Source organism: Scaptodrosophila lebanonensis, unplaced genomic scaffold (genome assembly GCF_003285725.1).
Source record: "Scaptodrosophila lebanonensis strain 11010-0011.00,11010-0021.00 unplaced genomic scaffold, SlebRS2 tig00000024-arrow-pilon, whole genome shotgun sequence".
In the NCBI taxonomy this organism is placed as follows: domain Eukaryota; kingdom Metazoa; phylum Arthropoda; class Insecta; order Diptera; family Drosophilidae; genus Scaptodrosophila; species Scaptodrosophila lebanonensis.
This window is the reverse complement of record NW_022060538.1, coordinates 4,422,072-4,436,286: the sequence shown is the minus strand read 5'-3', so window position 1 is coordinate 4,436,286 and position 14,215 is coordinate 4,422,072. Positions and strand designations below refer to the sequence as shown.

General features: G+C 41.0%; 7 protein-coding genes across 9 annotated transcripts; 4 read left to right on the top strand and 3 right to left on the bottom strand.

The window, feature by feature from the left end:
- Positions 1-460: 460 nt before the first annotated feature.
- On the bottom strand, positions 461-2,150 carry LOC115620385 (xaa-Pro dipeptidase). Its single transcript, XM_030513593.1, has one exon. It carries the CDS (start codon positions 2,007-2,009, stop codon positions 570-572), a length of 1,440 nt encoding a protein of 479 aa, XP_030369453.1. The 5' UTR covers positions 2,010-2,150; the 3' UTR covers positions 461-569.
- A 174-nt stretch (positions 2,151-2,324) lies between these two features.
- LOC115621501 lies at positions 2,325-3,161 on the top strand. The gene is made up of 2 exons (XM_030515169.1): positions 2,325-2,585; positions 2,640-3,161. Exons 1-2 carry the CDS (start codon positions 2,325-2,327, stop codon positions 2,991-2,993), a joined length of 615 nt encoding a protein of 204 aa, XP_030371029.1. The 3' UTR covers positions 2,994-3,161.
- A 294-nt stretch (positions 3,162-3,455) lies between these two features.
- Positions 3,456-4,764, top strand: LOC115620373 (aprataxin and PNK-like factor). Of its 2 annotated transcripts, none has more exons than XM_030513578.1 (3): positions 3,456-4,174; positions 4,229-4,392; positions 4,442-4,764. In XM_030513578.1, the coding sequence occupies exons 1-3, from the start codon at positions 3,642-3,644 to the stop codon at positions 4,663-4,665; spliced, it is 921 nt and encodes a 306-aa protein (XP_030369438.1). In that variant the 5' UTR covers positions 3,456-3,641; the 3' UTR covers positions 4,666-4,764. The 2 variants fall into 2 exon arrangements, with proteins under 2 accessions (XP_030369438.1, XP_030369439.1); XM_030513579.1 differs by having other exon boundaries at positions 4,456-4,590.
- On the bottom strand, positions 4,662-5,759 carry LOC115620375 (translin-associated protein X). Its single transcript, XM_030513581.1, has 3 exons — positions 5,607-5,759; positions 4,975-5,534; positions 4,662-4,924 (listed from the first exon to the last, which is right to left on the bottom strand). Exons 1-3 carry the CDS (start codon positions 5,757-5,759, stop codon positions 4,741-4,743), a joined length of 897 nt encoding a protein of 298 aa, XP_030369441.1. The 3' UTR covers positions 4,662-4,740.
- Positions 5,760-5,890: 131 nt separating this feature from the next.
- On the top strand, positions 5,891-8,412 carry LOC115620370 (conserved oligomeric Golgi complex subunit 2). The gene is made up of 4 exons (XM_030513575.1): positions 5,891-6,058; positions 6,120-7,190; positions 7,255-7,946; positions 8,001-8,412. The coding sequence occupies exons 1-4, from the start codon at positions 5,960-5,962 to the stop codon at positions 8,278-8,280; spliced, it is 2,142 nt and encodes a 713-aa protein (XP_030369435.1). The 5' UTR covers positions 5,891-5,959; the 3' UTR covers positions 8,281-8,412.
- Positions 8,346-10,360, bottom strand: LOC115620372 (3-hydroxyisobutyryl-CoA hydrolase, mitochondrial). 2 transcript variants are annotated; one of them, XM_030513576.1, is made up of 4 exons: positions 10,223-10,360; positions 9,235-10,146; positions 8,761-9,029; positions 8,346-8,485 (listed from the first exon to the last, which is right to left on the bottom strand). In XM_030513576.1, exons 1-4 carry the CDS (start codon positions 10,223-10,225, stop codon positions 8,479-8,481), a joined length of 1,191 nt encoding a protein of 396 aa, XP_030369436.1. In that variant the 5' UTR covers positions 10,226-10,360; the 3' UTR covers positions 8,346-8,478. The 2 variants fall into 2 exon arrangements, with proteins under 2 accessions (XP_030369436.1, XP_030369437.1); XM_030513577.1 differs by having other exon boundaries at positions 8,346-9,029.
- Positions 10,361-10,527: 167 nt separating this feature from the next.
- LOC115621097 (cysteine protease ATG4C) lies at positions 10,528-13,853 on the top strand. Its single transcript, XM_030514634.1, has 6 exons — positions 10,528-10,595; positions 10,779-11,718; positions 11,772-11,967; positions 12,023-12,099; positions 12,149-12,621; positions 12,889-13,853. The coding sequence occupies exons 2-6, from the start codon at positions 10,779-10,781 to the stop codon at positions 13,162-13,164; spliced, it is 1,962 nt and encodes a 653-aa protein (XP_030370494.1). The 5' UTR covers positions 10,528-10,595; the 3' UTR covers positions 13,165-13,853.
- The last annotated feature ends 362 nt before the right edge of the window (positions 13,854-14,215 follow it).

Here is a 14,215-nt window from a genome sequence, read left to right as displayed (position 1 = left end):
AGCTGTTTGTATAGTTGTGGAGCTTTTACTTAAGGCCTACTCCCAATTGAGTTAATTGCGTAAAAATCGCTAATTGTAACATTTACGTATCGATATATTTGTTTTTTGAGATTGAATTAGTTTTGATTTGGCAAATTTTTAAACTGATTTAACGACTAAAATTGTATCTCCATTATGACCGCTTAAGCTCGACTTAGGTTAGCTTGGCATTTTAAAACTTCAAGTTTTGAATTTTATTAATTATATCAAAACTTTTTATACAACAAATTAGCAGTCAAACTACGTATACATGTAGATAATTAAGAACAAACAACACGAATGCATATACATACATACCATACTATAGCCGTATATGTGTTTAAACAATTCGATATTTTCTTTGATAACTAATATCTGTTTGTCTAAAAATAGAAACCATAGAAAACATGATTTCAAAGTGTTCAATAAATAAAGCATACCATTTCAAAAACAATGCCTATGACATTTTATTTTATTTAATAGTAATAAACAAATATATGGATATTAATACATGCAAAATCATATTGTATAAAAGATTGCAATTTATTTTTTCAGGCGGAGGCCATGGCCTTTTCAATTTCCTCTATAGTGCGCGGCACAATCGCAAAATTCTCCGTACCGTCCTTTGTTATTAAGACATCGTCTTCAATTCGAACACCGCCAAATCCACGGAAACGTTCAAACACCTCGATATTAATAAATTTACTCAGTTGGGGGTCGGCCAGAGCTTGATCCATTAGGCGTTTAATGAAATAACAGCCTGGCTCTATAGTTACATACATGCCCGCTCTCAAAATACGAGCAAAACGCAGCTTGCTGATCCAAGCCTCTTTGGGACGAGCCGGTTCCTTGGGTAAATACCCGCCCACATCATGCACATCCAAACCAATCAAATGACCCAAGCCATGCGGTTGAAAGACGCCAGAAAGTCCAGCTGCTAGCATTTCATCTACATCACCCTTCAGCATCCCACCGTCCTTAAGGCGTTGCATTAAGACTTTGCCCGCCAACTTGTGCATATCAACCCAAGAGATACCATCACGTGCGCTTTGCATCACAGCGTTTCGTGCATCCAGAACAGCATTGTAGATGAACTTTTGGTCTTCTGTAAACTTGCCATTTGCCGGAAAACTACATGTGATATCAGCAGCGTAGCCGCAGTAGTTTGCTCCCATGTCAAACAAGCACATATCACCACTTTGAATTGGTCGATTGTTGGGTGCCCCAGCATGGCCATAGTGCAGAATTGCCGAATTTGTGCCACTTCCACAAATGCATGTATATGATGCATGTCGGCAGCCGCCCACAGCATATGCATGGTGCAGAAATACCGCCTCTGCCTCATATTCCATGTGACCGGGGCGCACAAATTTCATTACCTTTATGTGCGCATCCGAAGAAACTTTTGCAACGTACCGCAAGACTTCAATCTCCTCGGCCGATTTGATGACGCGGCATTCCGATAGAATGGGGTATAGTATGTCGCAGTTGGTTACATATTTATCTTTTCCCTCAAACTCAGGAGGTTGCATAGTAAGTCCGCTATCACTATTTGTACCGCTTAGCGTCAGTATCAAGTCCGGCTGAACTTTTCCCAGGAAGGTAGTCAGCTCATCAACGAAATGTACTTCATCGACTTCGTACATCGTTTTAAAATGCTCCAACGTGAGCAGGGGTCCCATCCAAGTCTCGTATTCCTCCGGCAATCTAGGTACAAAGAGTATAGCACGCGACTTCTTTATGTCCAGCAAACCATAACAGCCTGGCTCTTTGACTCCAAAAAGATATTGGAAGTATGATTCCTGTCGGAACACGTACTCCACATCCGTGTTATATAGACTTAAGTCCTTGCCACCCTCAAGAAGAGCATATGGGGATTTCAAGCATTTGTCCAGGTTCTCTAGAAGCGCAGTGCACGATCTCTCCCTATTATGCTTAAATAAAGACATCGGCACTGCATAAGTTTGGGGACCCATTTTATAAGAAGCCATTGTGTTCAATATGTTTCAAGTACTTTACAATGACACAACTTCTCGCAATAGTTGTCAAGTTCGAAATAATCTAGAAACAACGCCCCGTGCCCGATTAAGAGCGGTTTATCGCGTTGTTCGAAGGTAGCTATAAATCACAATAAGAGCGTAGCGCTAGCTGTTAATTTTATTAGTGCTCAGTGTTGAAAGGCGTTATATGATGCACTTTGACCAAATGCATTCATATTCAAAAAAAATATCGATAGTTTGTACATCGAAGGTTTGCCATATCTAGATCTAGTAACCAATTCATTGTTTCTATCGTTTGCAACAAATATGAAAGTATATAAACAACGATTGCGTGATGTTTGGTTACAAATGCCAGAATTTAAAGGATGGCTACGCAGAGACCCCCAAGATCCTTATAGAGCATACTGCAGCTCTTGCAATTGCGGTTTAAAAACAAAAATATCCGACTTGCGCGCCCATGCCATTACACAGAAGCATCTAAAAAGCAGACGTGGTGGCGCACCTCGCTTTGAAGTCGACCAAAAACCTTTTGATTTAGCGCCTGTACAAATGAAAACAAGCGATCTAGTAAGCTCGTACTAATATGTATGTACTCCAATAACGATTCATCTTTGATTGCAGACCAGCTCCGACGAGGACACTTACAGCAGCATAAGTCACCTCCTAATAAAAAAACCACCTAAACAGGAAAAGGAGCAATCAGTTCTCTACGAAGACGAACAATCAGATCCATTTTTTTGTCCAGTCAATGAGGAACAGATTAGCATCTGCAATCAAGATATTTTTACCAAGGCTATATCCATTATAAGCCGAAAATCTGATCCTGCGCAAGTTTTCGGCGATTTTGTAGCAGATCGACTGCGTCAGATAAATAGTGAAAAAGTTGAAATTATTAAGGACAAAATAACGCAGGTGCTTTTAGAAGCAACCACACAAAACAGAAAAATTAATAATAGTAAAGAAAATGAAGAATAAATGAAATACATTAACCACAAAAACAAATATTTACGTACGTAATGTATGTATAGTCTAAGAATAGGCAAAAAATGCGCTTAAGTGAATTTTATTGTAAAAACAGGTAGTTAACATAATATTAAATAAATACAAGGAATTATCAATGAATTGACACCAATTATATGGAAACTAATATATGGATACTATTTATGTATATTTATACAAACATACGTAATACATAAACATTTCATGATATGTATATTTTAGACTCGGATGTACGTATAAACATGTATGTATGTATGTACATTTTTCTTCATTACTTCTAGACAAGGGAATTCGGTTGGTACATCTTTCTTAAACAAATATTTTGGTAAGAGCAAATAAAATACAGCGTTTCTAAAGAGGCAACCATGATCGAAATTTACAACATCAAAATAATGCCAGCGCCATGTTAATCAAACAAATGCATTTCATACATATAAATAGTGTAGGAAAACGCAAAAATGCGGTTAAGCAGTGCTGCACTGCATTTTTTGTTTTGTTGTGAAATAGAAGACTGAAATTCGTAGTTTTGAAATTAAACTACATACATACATATTCGTTGGATATTTTGGGCTCCCAATAGTACAAGTTTATGTTCAATATTTGTGTGGGTAAAGCCAAAAAAGCATGGACCATGTAAATGAAAGTGAAAATGAAAGCATCTCCAACGAAGCGAAGGCAGCCGGATCTGAAGGAAGTGTTAAAAGGAAAATATCTGCCGACATCGACAACGATGCTGAAAATGAAATTAATACTACAGAACAAAGTTGCTGCAAGCGGTTAAGATCGGGATTAAACAACGATGAAACAAATCTGATTGCTATCAAAACAGAACCGCAAGACGAGAATGAATGTTTGCCTGAAACTGCAACTATTAGTTCCAACATCGAACCAAGCGAGATGGGCACAGCAGCTGTAATTAAGCAAGAGAAAACTGATGAGTCGGACAGCAACATGCCTGCAGACGGCCCAAGCAACAGCACCGCGACTGGTGTGTCCAGCGATCTCCCAGTCAGTGTGAAAACAGAACCTACGGTGGGGAGTGTCGACGTCAAAGCTGAACCAGTTGCCAATAATACACAGCTGCCTGCAGATTCCACCGTGACGTCCACTTCGACAAACCTTCGGCAATCGTGTCGTTTTGGCGTACGTTGCTACAGGTAAGATATAACTAAATAAGTTTTTCCTACCACCTCAATTATACATGTTTTCAGGCGTAATCCTGCGCATCGCTCTGCGGAAGCCCATCCCGGCGACTCTGATTATCGGCGTCCAAGTTTTCCGGCACCGCCTTTAGGCACACCGCCCTGTTCTTTTGGTAACTCGTGTTACCGTCGCAATCCAGTGCATTTTCAACAGTATTCCCATCCGCCAGATTGTAAGTAAGCGGATTAAGTTTAATGTACAGCGCTTAAAGGACATTATAGTTGATTCTGCGCAGAATATCCGTAACCGTTTGCGACAGCGTCGTCGTCAACAGCCATGTAGCACCAACGATATTAACACCTCCGACTCCGAAGGGTCAGAGGATCCCTTTGATGCTGACACTGATGAGGAGTATAATCCCAAGGCAGATAATGACAATGATGATGTAGATGAAGAAGAGCTGGAGTTTGATAGCCAGCGTATAAACTCAGACGAATTTGATTAGTTGTTATATTACATATTTTTAATGAGAGTATGAAGCTATTAATATGAATATTGTTACAAGTTACAAAGTTTATTTTTAATAAAATCCCTCATCAACGTCTTCAGCGGGCTTTTGATCGAAAACAGATCCCCATTTGGCGGCCTCACCACCACGTACCTTTACATTATAGCATACGTTTTCGGCCTTAAGAAGGCTCTGCTTCATAACTGCAATCTTGCGCCAGAGTTCCCGAGCACGTTGACAATTCAGGCTAATATAACTAGAAATATAAATATGTTAAGAATATTCTACAGAGCAATCTCCACATACCCTGTATAGAACTGTTGCAGGACGCGGCATGTCACCATGCAAGTGTCAGTGTCGCCGCTGCCAAGTGAATTTATACAACGACGCATTAACTCTCCCGTCAGGTCGGAAACACCCAATATGTATTCATTGGGATCGACAAAAAAATGGAACTTTTGAGTCCCATCAGCCTTCGCAGCCGGCTGCTCGTTCACAGTTCCCTCTACAGTCTGCTCTACACGCTGATCATCTTTAGTACTAGGATCTTCATACTGCATTATGGTCTGCAGTGCTTCCCAGTCAGATATTGTCTTGACCGTCTCGCTACCGTCCTCGCTGTGCAAGTACTCCATATAGGTATAGGCCTCGATGAACTCTTGCAGTCCTGGTGAGTAGGCTGCTCGAAATTGGTATACATCTTGACCACGCAGTTCATTAGCCACAGCACGAAAGTTTACATTAATCAGTTTTGTTAGGCGCTCTTTTGCTTCTTCTAGCACCTTCTCCTTGTTCTGCTTACGCGGATCGATAGAATGCAATAAAAAAATAATGCGCTTCGACTCAATGGTAATGTCTCGGCTTAGCTTTAATAGAATTGTAAAAAAAAAAAAATTTAAGAACTTGAAATAGTGTCTTTTCCATAAACAAATTTCCACCTTTAAAATGCGTTCGTGGCGATCATGTTTGCTGTCTAACTCGCTGGCATAGCTACGAAATGCCTGCACCACAGGATTCTGCTCATCCAGCTGATAGTTGCGCTTGCGCTGAGGATTGTTATTGCGATTGCCGCCACCAGAATTCTTCGGCATTTTGAAAAGTTTGTATAAATCACGCGAATTGTTAAACAACAGACGCGATAAAAATCAACTGTTTGCCGGCACCAGGGCTGTCACAACCTATCGGATATCGTAAACAGCTGAGATACACCCTTAAATATCTTCGTGGCAATAGTTATTTTCGGGAATATAATTTATTTATTTTAAGTGGCAGACTCACTAATGAGCTCACAATGCATGAGCCCGTGAAAAAGCCCCAGCAATCGGGTTTGTCCAGTGGCTCGAGCAGCACAGCGGAGAAGCTCTGTTTTGACAAAAATGAGTTTATGAAAGTGGGTTCAAATTTTTGGTATTTTCAACAATATATAATATTTGTATGTTTTTATTGCACAGCCCAACTTTTCGGTGGATGAGTTTCTTCACAAAAATCGCAATGCACCCAGTCTGGAACTGTTACGGGACAACCTTGGCCTTTATTTAAAGGGGCTACGTGCGTCCATGATTGATCTGATCAATGAAGACTATGCGGATTTTGTCAGTCTCAGCGCTAATTTGGTGGGGCTGGATCAGTCAATTGAAACAATACAGCATCCGCTGGAACAATTTCGAAATGAGATTGAAAGTATTCATAGCCTTATCGCGGATAATGTTAGCGAACTGCGGCTGCAACTTGAACAGAAGCGGCAAATACGCGAATGCAAACGTAATCTACAGAGTTTGAAGAGGGTCTATGAAACCATAGCAAAGATTCAGGATTTGCTGGCGCGCAAGCTGAATGGTGAACATCCAGTTCAGGCTGTAGACTTGGAACGCGCTGCCTTAGATTTGATACAGTTACGTTTTCATGAGAAATATTGTGTATCGTATCTAAATGCCGACCATCAAGCGCAAATCCAACAATTGGACGAGCAGCTGCATCAACAGCTGCGTCGTTTTTTTATCGATGCACTGCAACAAGCCAGCAGTACATCCTCAGAGCATTTGGAGCGATCTTTGCGTATATACATAACATTGGATGCATGCGAGGCAGCCGAACGCGCTTTTCGCGAGGATGTGGTGGCGCCCTATATGAGTGGCATTATTTGTGAACAGCAGCTTCAGAACTCCCCTCAGGGCTTAGCTGGCATATATAGCAAGATTTTAAACTTTATATCGCTACATATGACCGATCTTTTGCGTTTAACATTGTACTCAGACAAGCTGTGCGGGTTTGATTTCGTTGTAAATAGTTTTTGGGCAGATGTAGAAATGCGTTTGGAGCTACACATGAACTCGATCTTTGCGCCCGGAAATTCTGAGGTTTTCTATGTTAAATACAAATGCACAAGGGATTTTCTGGCTAAGATCGAGGAGCTGCTCACTAGTAGTGGTGAGCAGGCGGTACAGGCTTATCGTCAGCATAAGCAAACTAAAAGTTTTGAAGCTCGCTGGAATCTTCCAGTGTACTTTCAAATCTGCTTTCAGGTAACGGTTCTTTGTGAAAAATAATCCCAAAACGATATTATAATTATACATCTATTTTCCATAGGAAATAGCCGGAGAATTCGAATCGAAACTGGAACCGTTGCTGACCAATGACACACTTAGCTCCCAATCTGATACCGAAAATGGTGACTATCAATTATCCACTTTTACTGCTACTCGCACGGCGCTGGCACATTGTTGGGCTGAAGGAGTATATTTGCCGGAAGTCTTTCCCAAGTTCTACAAGCTCAGCGTGCAAATAGTTTTGCGTCTTTCTCGTTGGATCACAGATGCCATTGAAGCATCAAAAAGCAGCACATTCAAAGCTACATTTACACGTAATCAGCTGCTTATTGCTTTGCACTCGGACATTCGCCGATTAGACGCTTACTTGCCTCAGTTGCAACAGATCATCGTGCAGTCAGTGGCCACAAAACAGCGCGTGGCGCTCTTTATGGATATGCTCTCAAAATCTATGGCCACGTTATCGGACACGCTTAGCGCTCATTTGGCTTCCATACAACAGACATTGGTGCATCTGCTTATTACTGAGTGTGGCACTGAGAATGTGCGCCAGGTTAACGATTTGCCGCGTTTGTATCGTAAAACCAACCGTGAGGTACCCACACGCTGCTCCAGTTATGTGGATCAAATGTTAAGGCCGCTGAAGTCGTTCGTAGCACAGCATGAGAAGCAACTGGGCACACTTGTCATGGAGCAGGTCTTGGGCGAAGTGTGCAGCAACATAACCAGAGCGTGAGTCAACCTAAAAATCATTTGAATTTCTAAATAATATAAACAATGTTGCAGCTATTACAATGTTGTGGGCGAAGTTTTGACTTCCGTGCAAAAAACGGAAGAATCTCTACGACGTTTGCGAAATCTGAAAAGCGGTGCAAATCAAATGACCACCAGTGGCACAGCTTCCACTTCCGATGACGATAAAATACGTTTACAATTGCGTGTTGATGCGGCCGCTTGGACATTGGAGTTGTCCAAGCTGAACTTTCAGCCCACACAAATTGACAAGCTTGTTGAGCTCAACAACATGATCGAGGAAAGCATAAAATTAAAGGAAAGCACTCCTTAATCCTGTTAATGAACAGTATACTAATTAATCCACTTTATTCACTCTTAATTCGAAACGTTGCTTGATTTCGTTAGGCACAATTATTTAGTATTGTATATTGATTGTAAAAACTACGAATTGTATATAAAAATATATGTATATCATATAAATGCATCAAATTTCACGTTCGTAACATATTTAGAAGAATAATCCTTTTAGTTAGTCGCTGTTGAAAGAGAAGAGATAAACGAGATTGCAAAAATTAGCCGCTGCAGTGCTAAAACTGTATGTATGAATGTGTCTGCAAGGAATGTATGTATACAAGAATTGTAAAAGGGGAACAATGCACATCGCAAATAAAGATAAACGCAAGCAAAAAGCATGCAAGAACTAAAACGGCAAATACCAGAAAAATATTGCAAAATGTCATTGAAAAAATAATATAACACAAAAGCAAACTCTATGTGCTGCTAAAACTACACAGTCTTGCGGCAACATTACAGTTTGAGCTCCTCGGTGTCGGGCAGCTTTCGGAAAAACCATTGCACATGCTCTTCGCTAACTTCGGCCAATGAGCTTGGTTGCCATTTGGGCTGCTGGTCCTTGTCTATGAGCAGAGCTCGAACTCCTTCCTTAAAATCGCTGCGCTCCAAGTGACGAACAGCCAGACGATATTCCATGATGAGACATTGCGGTAGCGACTGCTGTGAGCCCAGCTCCAGTTGACGATAAGTGATCTTCATCGACGTGGGTGACATTTTGCATAGTGTCTGCCAAACAAAATATAAATAGATTAGCACACGCCAGTCAGTGCAAGAGTAAATAGTTTAGCGGTAATAAGTCGCGAGTTACTTTTACAAATATTTACGAACTCTAAATTTCTTCTGTTGACTTTGTCCATCTGATTATGGCGTGATTTGCGTAAATCATGACGTGTGTCATGCTCTCGGTCTTTCTTATCGCTTATGGACTCACCTCCAATGTCTTTTTTGCCCAATCGCTGCCATCCGACTTCAAATTTTCAATTATGCCTTCAACAGAATCGGCTGTGAAGTTCTTATTGATCTGGTCTAGAAACGGCTGAAGTGAAAAGGGTTTCTCTGGAAGGCAATGGAACTTCTGGAGCAACTCGGGTACATCGTCAGCATCAGGGCAGTTTAGCAACGCAGTTTCCAAGTCGGGTATCTTACTACTGTCACAATAATGAGTAGCGATACCCGCATGATAGACATCTGAGCCACGCAAGCGATGACCGGTCAACCCAAGGAACAGACCCAGTTTTCCCTGCAAACGTGGCAAAAAATAGGAGCCGCCTACATCAGGAAATAATCCGATAGCCGTCTCGGGCATAGCAAAAAGCGTGCGATCAGTGGCTACGCGATATTTGCCATGCACGCTGAGGCCTACGCCGCCGCCCATCGTTATGCCATCGATTATCGCTATGTAGGGGATTTTGTAGTTCCCAATTAACGCGTTCGTAGTGTATTCTTCGCGGAAGAAGCTTTTTGATTCATCCGTAGGACCAGCCTCAACAAGTGCACGAACATCACCGCCAGCACAAAATGCTTTGTCCCCAGTGCCTTTAATGATCATTAAGGACTTGTTCTTCTCGCACTTTTTCAGATGCTTGTATATTTTTCGCACCATTTCCAAATTCAGAGCATTCAACGCCTTTGGACGGTTTATAATTATCATGCCTTTCGAGGAAGATTCAGTGGCCAGCACGGATGAAGAGGAGGACGAAGATGAGGAGTTGCGTATGGGATAAGCCATTTGCGCCGTAATTGTTGTTGCTGCTGTTGTTTTCGCATTGGCGGCAGCGCTAAGCAGCGGCAAGTGGTTGATGGTTCGATGACCGAAAGTGTAGACTAACCTTTGGATTGGGTGCTGCAGTTAGGCGTTTAGATCAAGTTTATTAGTTGCGTTAATTATGTGCTAATTGAATTTACTTAACACTGCTTACCATTTTGCTAGTGTGTGGTCTGTTCTGTCTGCGTGCTTGATGCCCAAGTTCAAGTTGCGCAATAGCAACAATAACGACAGCTGGTCACGACCAGAGCTGCCATAGTGTACGAATAATGCAGAAGAAAGTATTTATGTGCTGCTATAAATAAGTAAATAAATAAATTATGCAGATTTTTTCAATATTTCAACATAATTAATAATAGCGTCTATGTGGGCTGCAGCATTTACTTATGTATATTATTAAGCGCGACAGCTCTACAACGCTGCCAGATAGGTGGCATAATGCAACTATAATTCTTATCGACGATAAAAGCTAAGAAGTAAAGTAAAAGTTAACACAAGATACCTCGTTATCTGTAAACAAATAAACGGTGAGTAAACATACCTAATTAACACGCACGACAATGGAAATCCAATGCCATGATTCAGAACAGTCACGGCCAGTAGCTGGCACGAATGACAATATAATGAAGAGCTTTAAATGGCCAAAAATTCGAACAAAGCGTCGTCAACGTTCCTCATCAACAATATTAATTCCTTCGCCCAACAAACAGATGAACTATGATGGCCTGCTTTCACAGTTAACGGACGATAAATTGGTGCTTTTTGAAACCGGCCAAGGGAGCGTTGTCGAAGGAACTGCAGTCGATGGCGCCGTTGAGGAGGAACAGGCAGCGCCAATACAAACAATACCACGTAATACGGTAGCGCGTTCGCTATCGCCAATAAGAGACAAAAGTGCAACGCGATCAGTGGCCGCAACCAACAAGACAGCAGCAGCAATAACACATGTGCAAACAGCGAGCCCAAAAACTGAAAATTCAACTACACCACAGCGCAAAATATCGACGTCATCACGTTTTATAAATGCCTTTAGTCAGCTCTATGGGGGCAACAGCAATAGCTGTAGTCACCAAAGCGATCAAACGGAAGATTCCGATTTGGCAGCGAGTCGTACACCCACCAAGGGTATGGAAACCAAATTGATGGCCATGTGGCATAATGTTAAGTACGGTTGGGGCGGTAAAATGCGTCATACAAGTTTTTCGAAAGAGCAACCCGTCTGGTTGCTGGGACGTTGCTATCATCGCCGTTACACACCACCTGTTAGCATGGAAAACTCTACCACAGAGTTGCCCAGTGGTACAGACACAGTACCCGACAATGCGACATCGGCATATGACAGCATTCAGTCGGAGGCAGCAACTTCAACATCCCTGTATCCCGCATTGCATCCGCAAATGATCGATGAAATTGTGGTGCCACAGGAGCTGGGTATGGACGCAGCTGAGAATCAGGTGGCCGAAAATCCCTGGGAAGAGGGAATCGAGGGATTTCGACGTGATTTCTACAGCCGCGTCTGGATGACATACCGACGCGAGTTTCCTATCATGAATGGCTCCAATTATACATCAGATTGCGGCTGGGGCTGCATGCTCCGCAGCGGTCAGATGCTGCTGGCGCAGGGTCTAATATGCCATTTTTTGGGACGCAGTGAGTCAAAGATTAGTCACCACAAATTTTTAGTTCATTTTGTATGTTTTTAGGCTGGCGCTACGATGCAGAGTCGCAGTTGCACTCCACGTATGAGGATAATATGCATAAGAAAATTATAAAATGGTTCGGGGATAGCTCCTCAAAGAATAGTCCTTTCTCCATACACGCTCTAGTACGTTTGGGTGAGCAATTGGGCAAAAAACCTGGCGACTGGTATGGACCAGCTTCAGTATCATATTTGCTAAAGTAAGTGTATTTAACAGCGCGACGAAATATGATTAAAAATTATTCATTTCTGCAGACACGCCTTGGAGCATGCCGCTCAAGAAAACGCCGACTTTGACAATATTAGTGTTTACGTAGCCAAGGATTGCACCAGTAAGTCAAAAACATTTTTATAAAACCACCATCTAATTCTTCCTCACAGTTTACATACAAGACATTGAGGACCAGTGCGGCATTCCGGAGCCAGCGCCCAAGCCACATGTACCTTGGCAGACGTCGAAGCGCCCAAGCACTGAAACGCCAAAACATGAGCAAAACCATTGGAAATCTCTAATTGTGCTTATACCGCTACGACTTGGTACTGACAAGCTAAATTCCGTATATGCACATTGCCTGAAACTGCTGTTGAGTACGGAACACTGTCTGGGTATCATTGGTGGCAAGCCGAAGCATTCGCTCTATTTCGTCGGCTTTCAGGAGGACAAACTGATACATTTGGATCCACACTATTGTCAAGAAATGGTTGATATCAATCAGGAGAACTTTTCGTTACAAACGTTTCATTGCAAATCGCCGCGCAAAATCAAGTACAGCAAAATGGATCCAAGCTGCTGCATCGGCTTTTATTGCGCTACGCGAACTGACTTCGATAGCTTCATGGAGAGTGTGCAATTGGTGAGAGAAATTTTGTGTAGTATTTCGTTTATAAAATTAAATAATGATCACATATATTTTTGATTCATTCAGTTGAATCTTTTTATATGTATGTATCTCTAAATTGTATGTATGTATATCTAAATTGCAGTTTTAACTAACAAACCATAGGGTTTACTTACTTACGGAACAGCTAAAATACTATCATTCCTATTTTAATTTTGACGATAATTTACGATGTATAAATATGTTTTTTTATAAGTGGTATCTAATTTTATTTTCCTTTAGTATTTGCATCCCATGCGCTGCGCTTCTGGAGCAACCCTGGATAGACAACCCCAGTCACAACAGTTGCAGTCGGAGAGCATGGAAATGAATTATCCGCTTTTTTCATTTTCCCGCGGCCGGTGTCAGGACCATGCACGTGATGAGATGAGTGACTCGCTATATAAGCCGCTCATTAGGCAAGTGGCCCATCTTACCCAAGAGTTAAACGCACAACAACAAAGCAGCTACGACAATGACTTGGATGACAGTGATAGCGAGGAGTTTGTGCTGCTTTAAGCGCATGCGCATGCGTATATGGAAATTACTACCCATTTCATTATCGGTTTGGGTATTAGAAAATTTCATCACTTTCGCTCGTTCTTATCTGTGATATGCCTAACTAGCTCCGTCTTCGTATACTTTCAAAATGTAATATTTGACTAATGTTATTTAGAATTTGATCCTTGATCAGAGAAATATGTCACAGTTAGGGAGGGTAGTACACTTAGGTTGATATTCCTGACTTCTGTACGGCTAAGCTAGCTTCGACAAAGATCTGGGATAGTAAACATATAAACAAATGTAGGTTAGATTAAAAATTACCAACTAAAAATTGTTTAATAATTATTTTCGAGCTAAGCTGCAAAAACACTTCGGATAAAGTGAACAAAGTGATAAAAATTTCTAATACAGCTTCTATTTAGTGAAAATGGGAAATATAACACAATTTAGCTTTATTTTAGTGGTTACCCCACCCCCTCCATTCACAACCTTGTTCCATGTATACTGTGTTATTTCTGTTATTTTTGTGTTAACTAGTGATAATGCCATCGCTCGCTCGCTTGCTCGCCCAAAACAAAACAAAAAAAAAACAAGCAAAAAACTACCCGCATCTCAAAATCAAAGACTTGTATTTCAACATTTAAACACATACACAAGAATAATGTGCTAATTTTTGTGAATATTTACACCAGTAGTTATTCATATTGTTCAAATTGAATAGGCTTAACCGATAGGCATACATCTTTTGCTCTGTAAATCTGCCATTTTCGTGAGTTTTCTTTTTAATTTTTCTCTTTTTACCCATATTTTTGGGCTCAACATTTGTGTTATGTTATGTCTGTAATTCCTATTAGATTTATGTGGTATTATTAGTTTTTATGAAATATTGGAATTGTATTTAAATTTTCACGATCCATTTATTCAACCTGTCGCTGTTCTCGAAATTATTTTTATTAGTGTCTAGTTAGTATTAGTGTTAAATTATTTACATATGTATGTGAGTCTGGCTTGCAAACAGTTTATCATTATTTAGTTCTAAAGTAATTGTACATACCCATTGAATTAA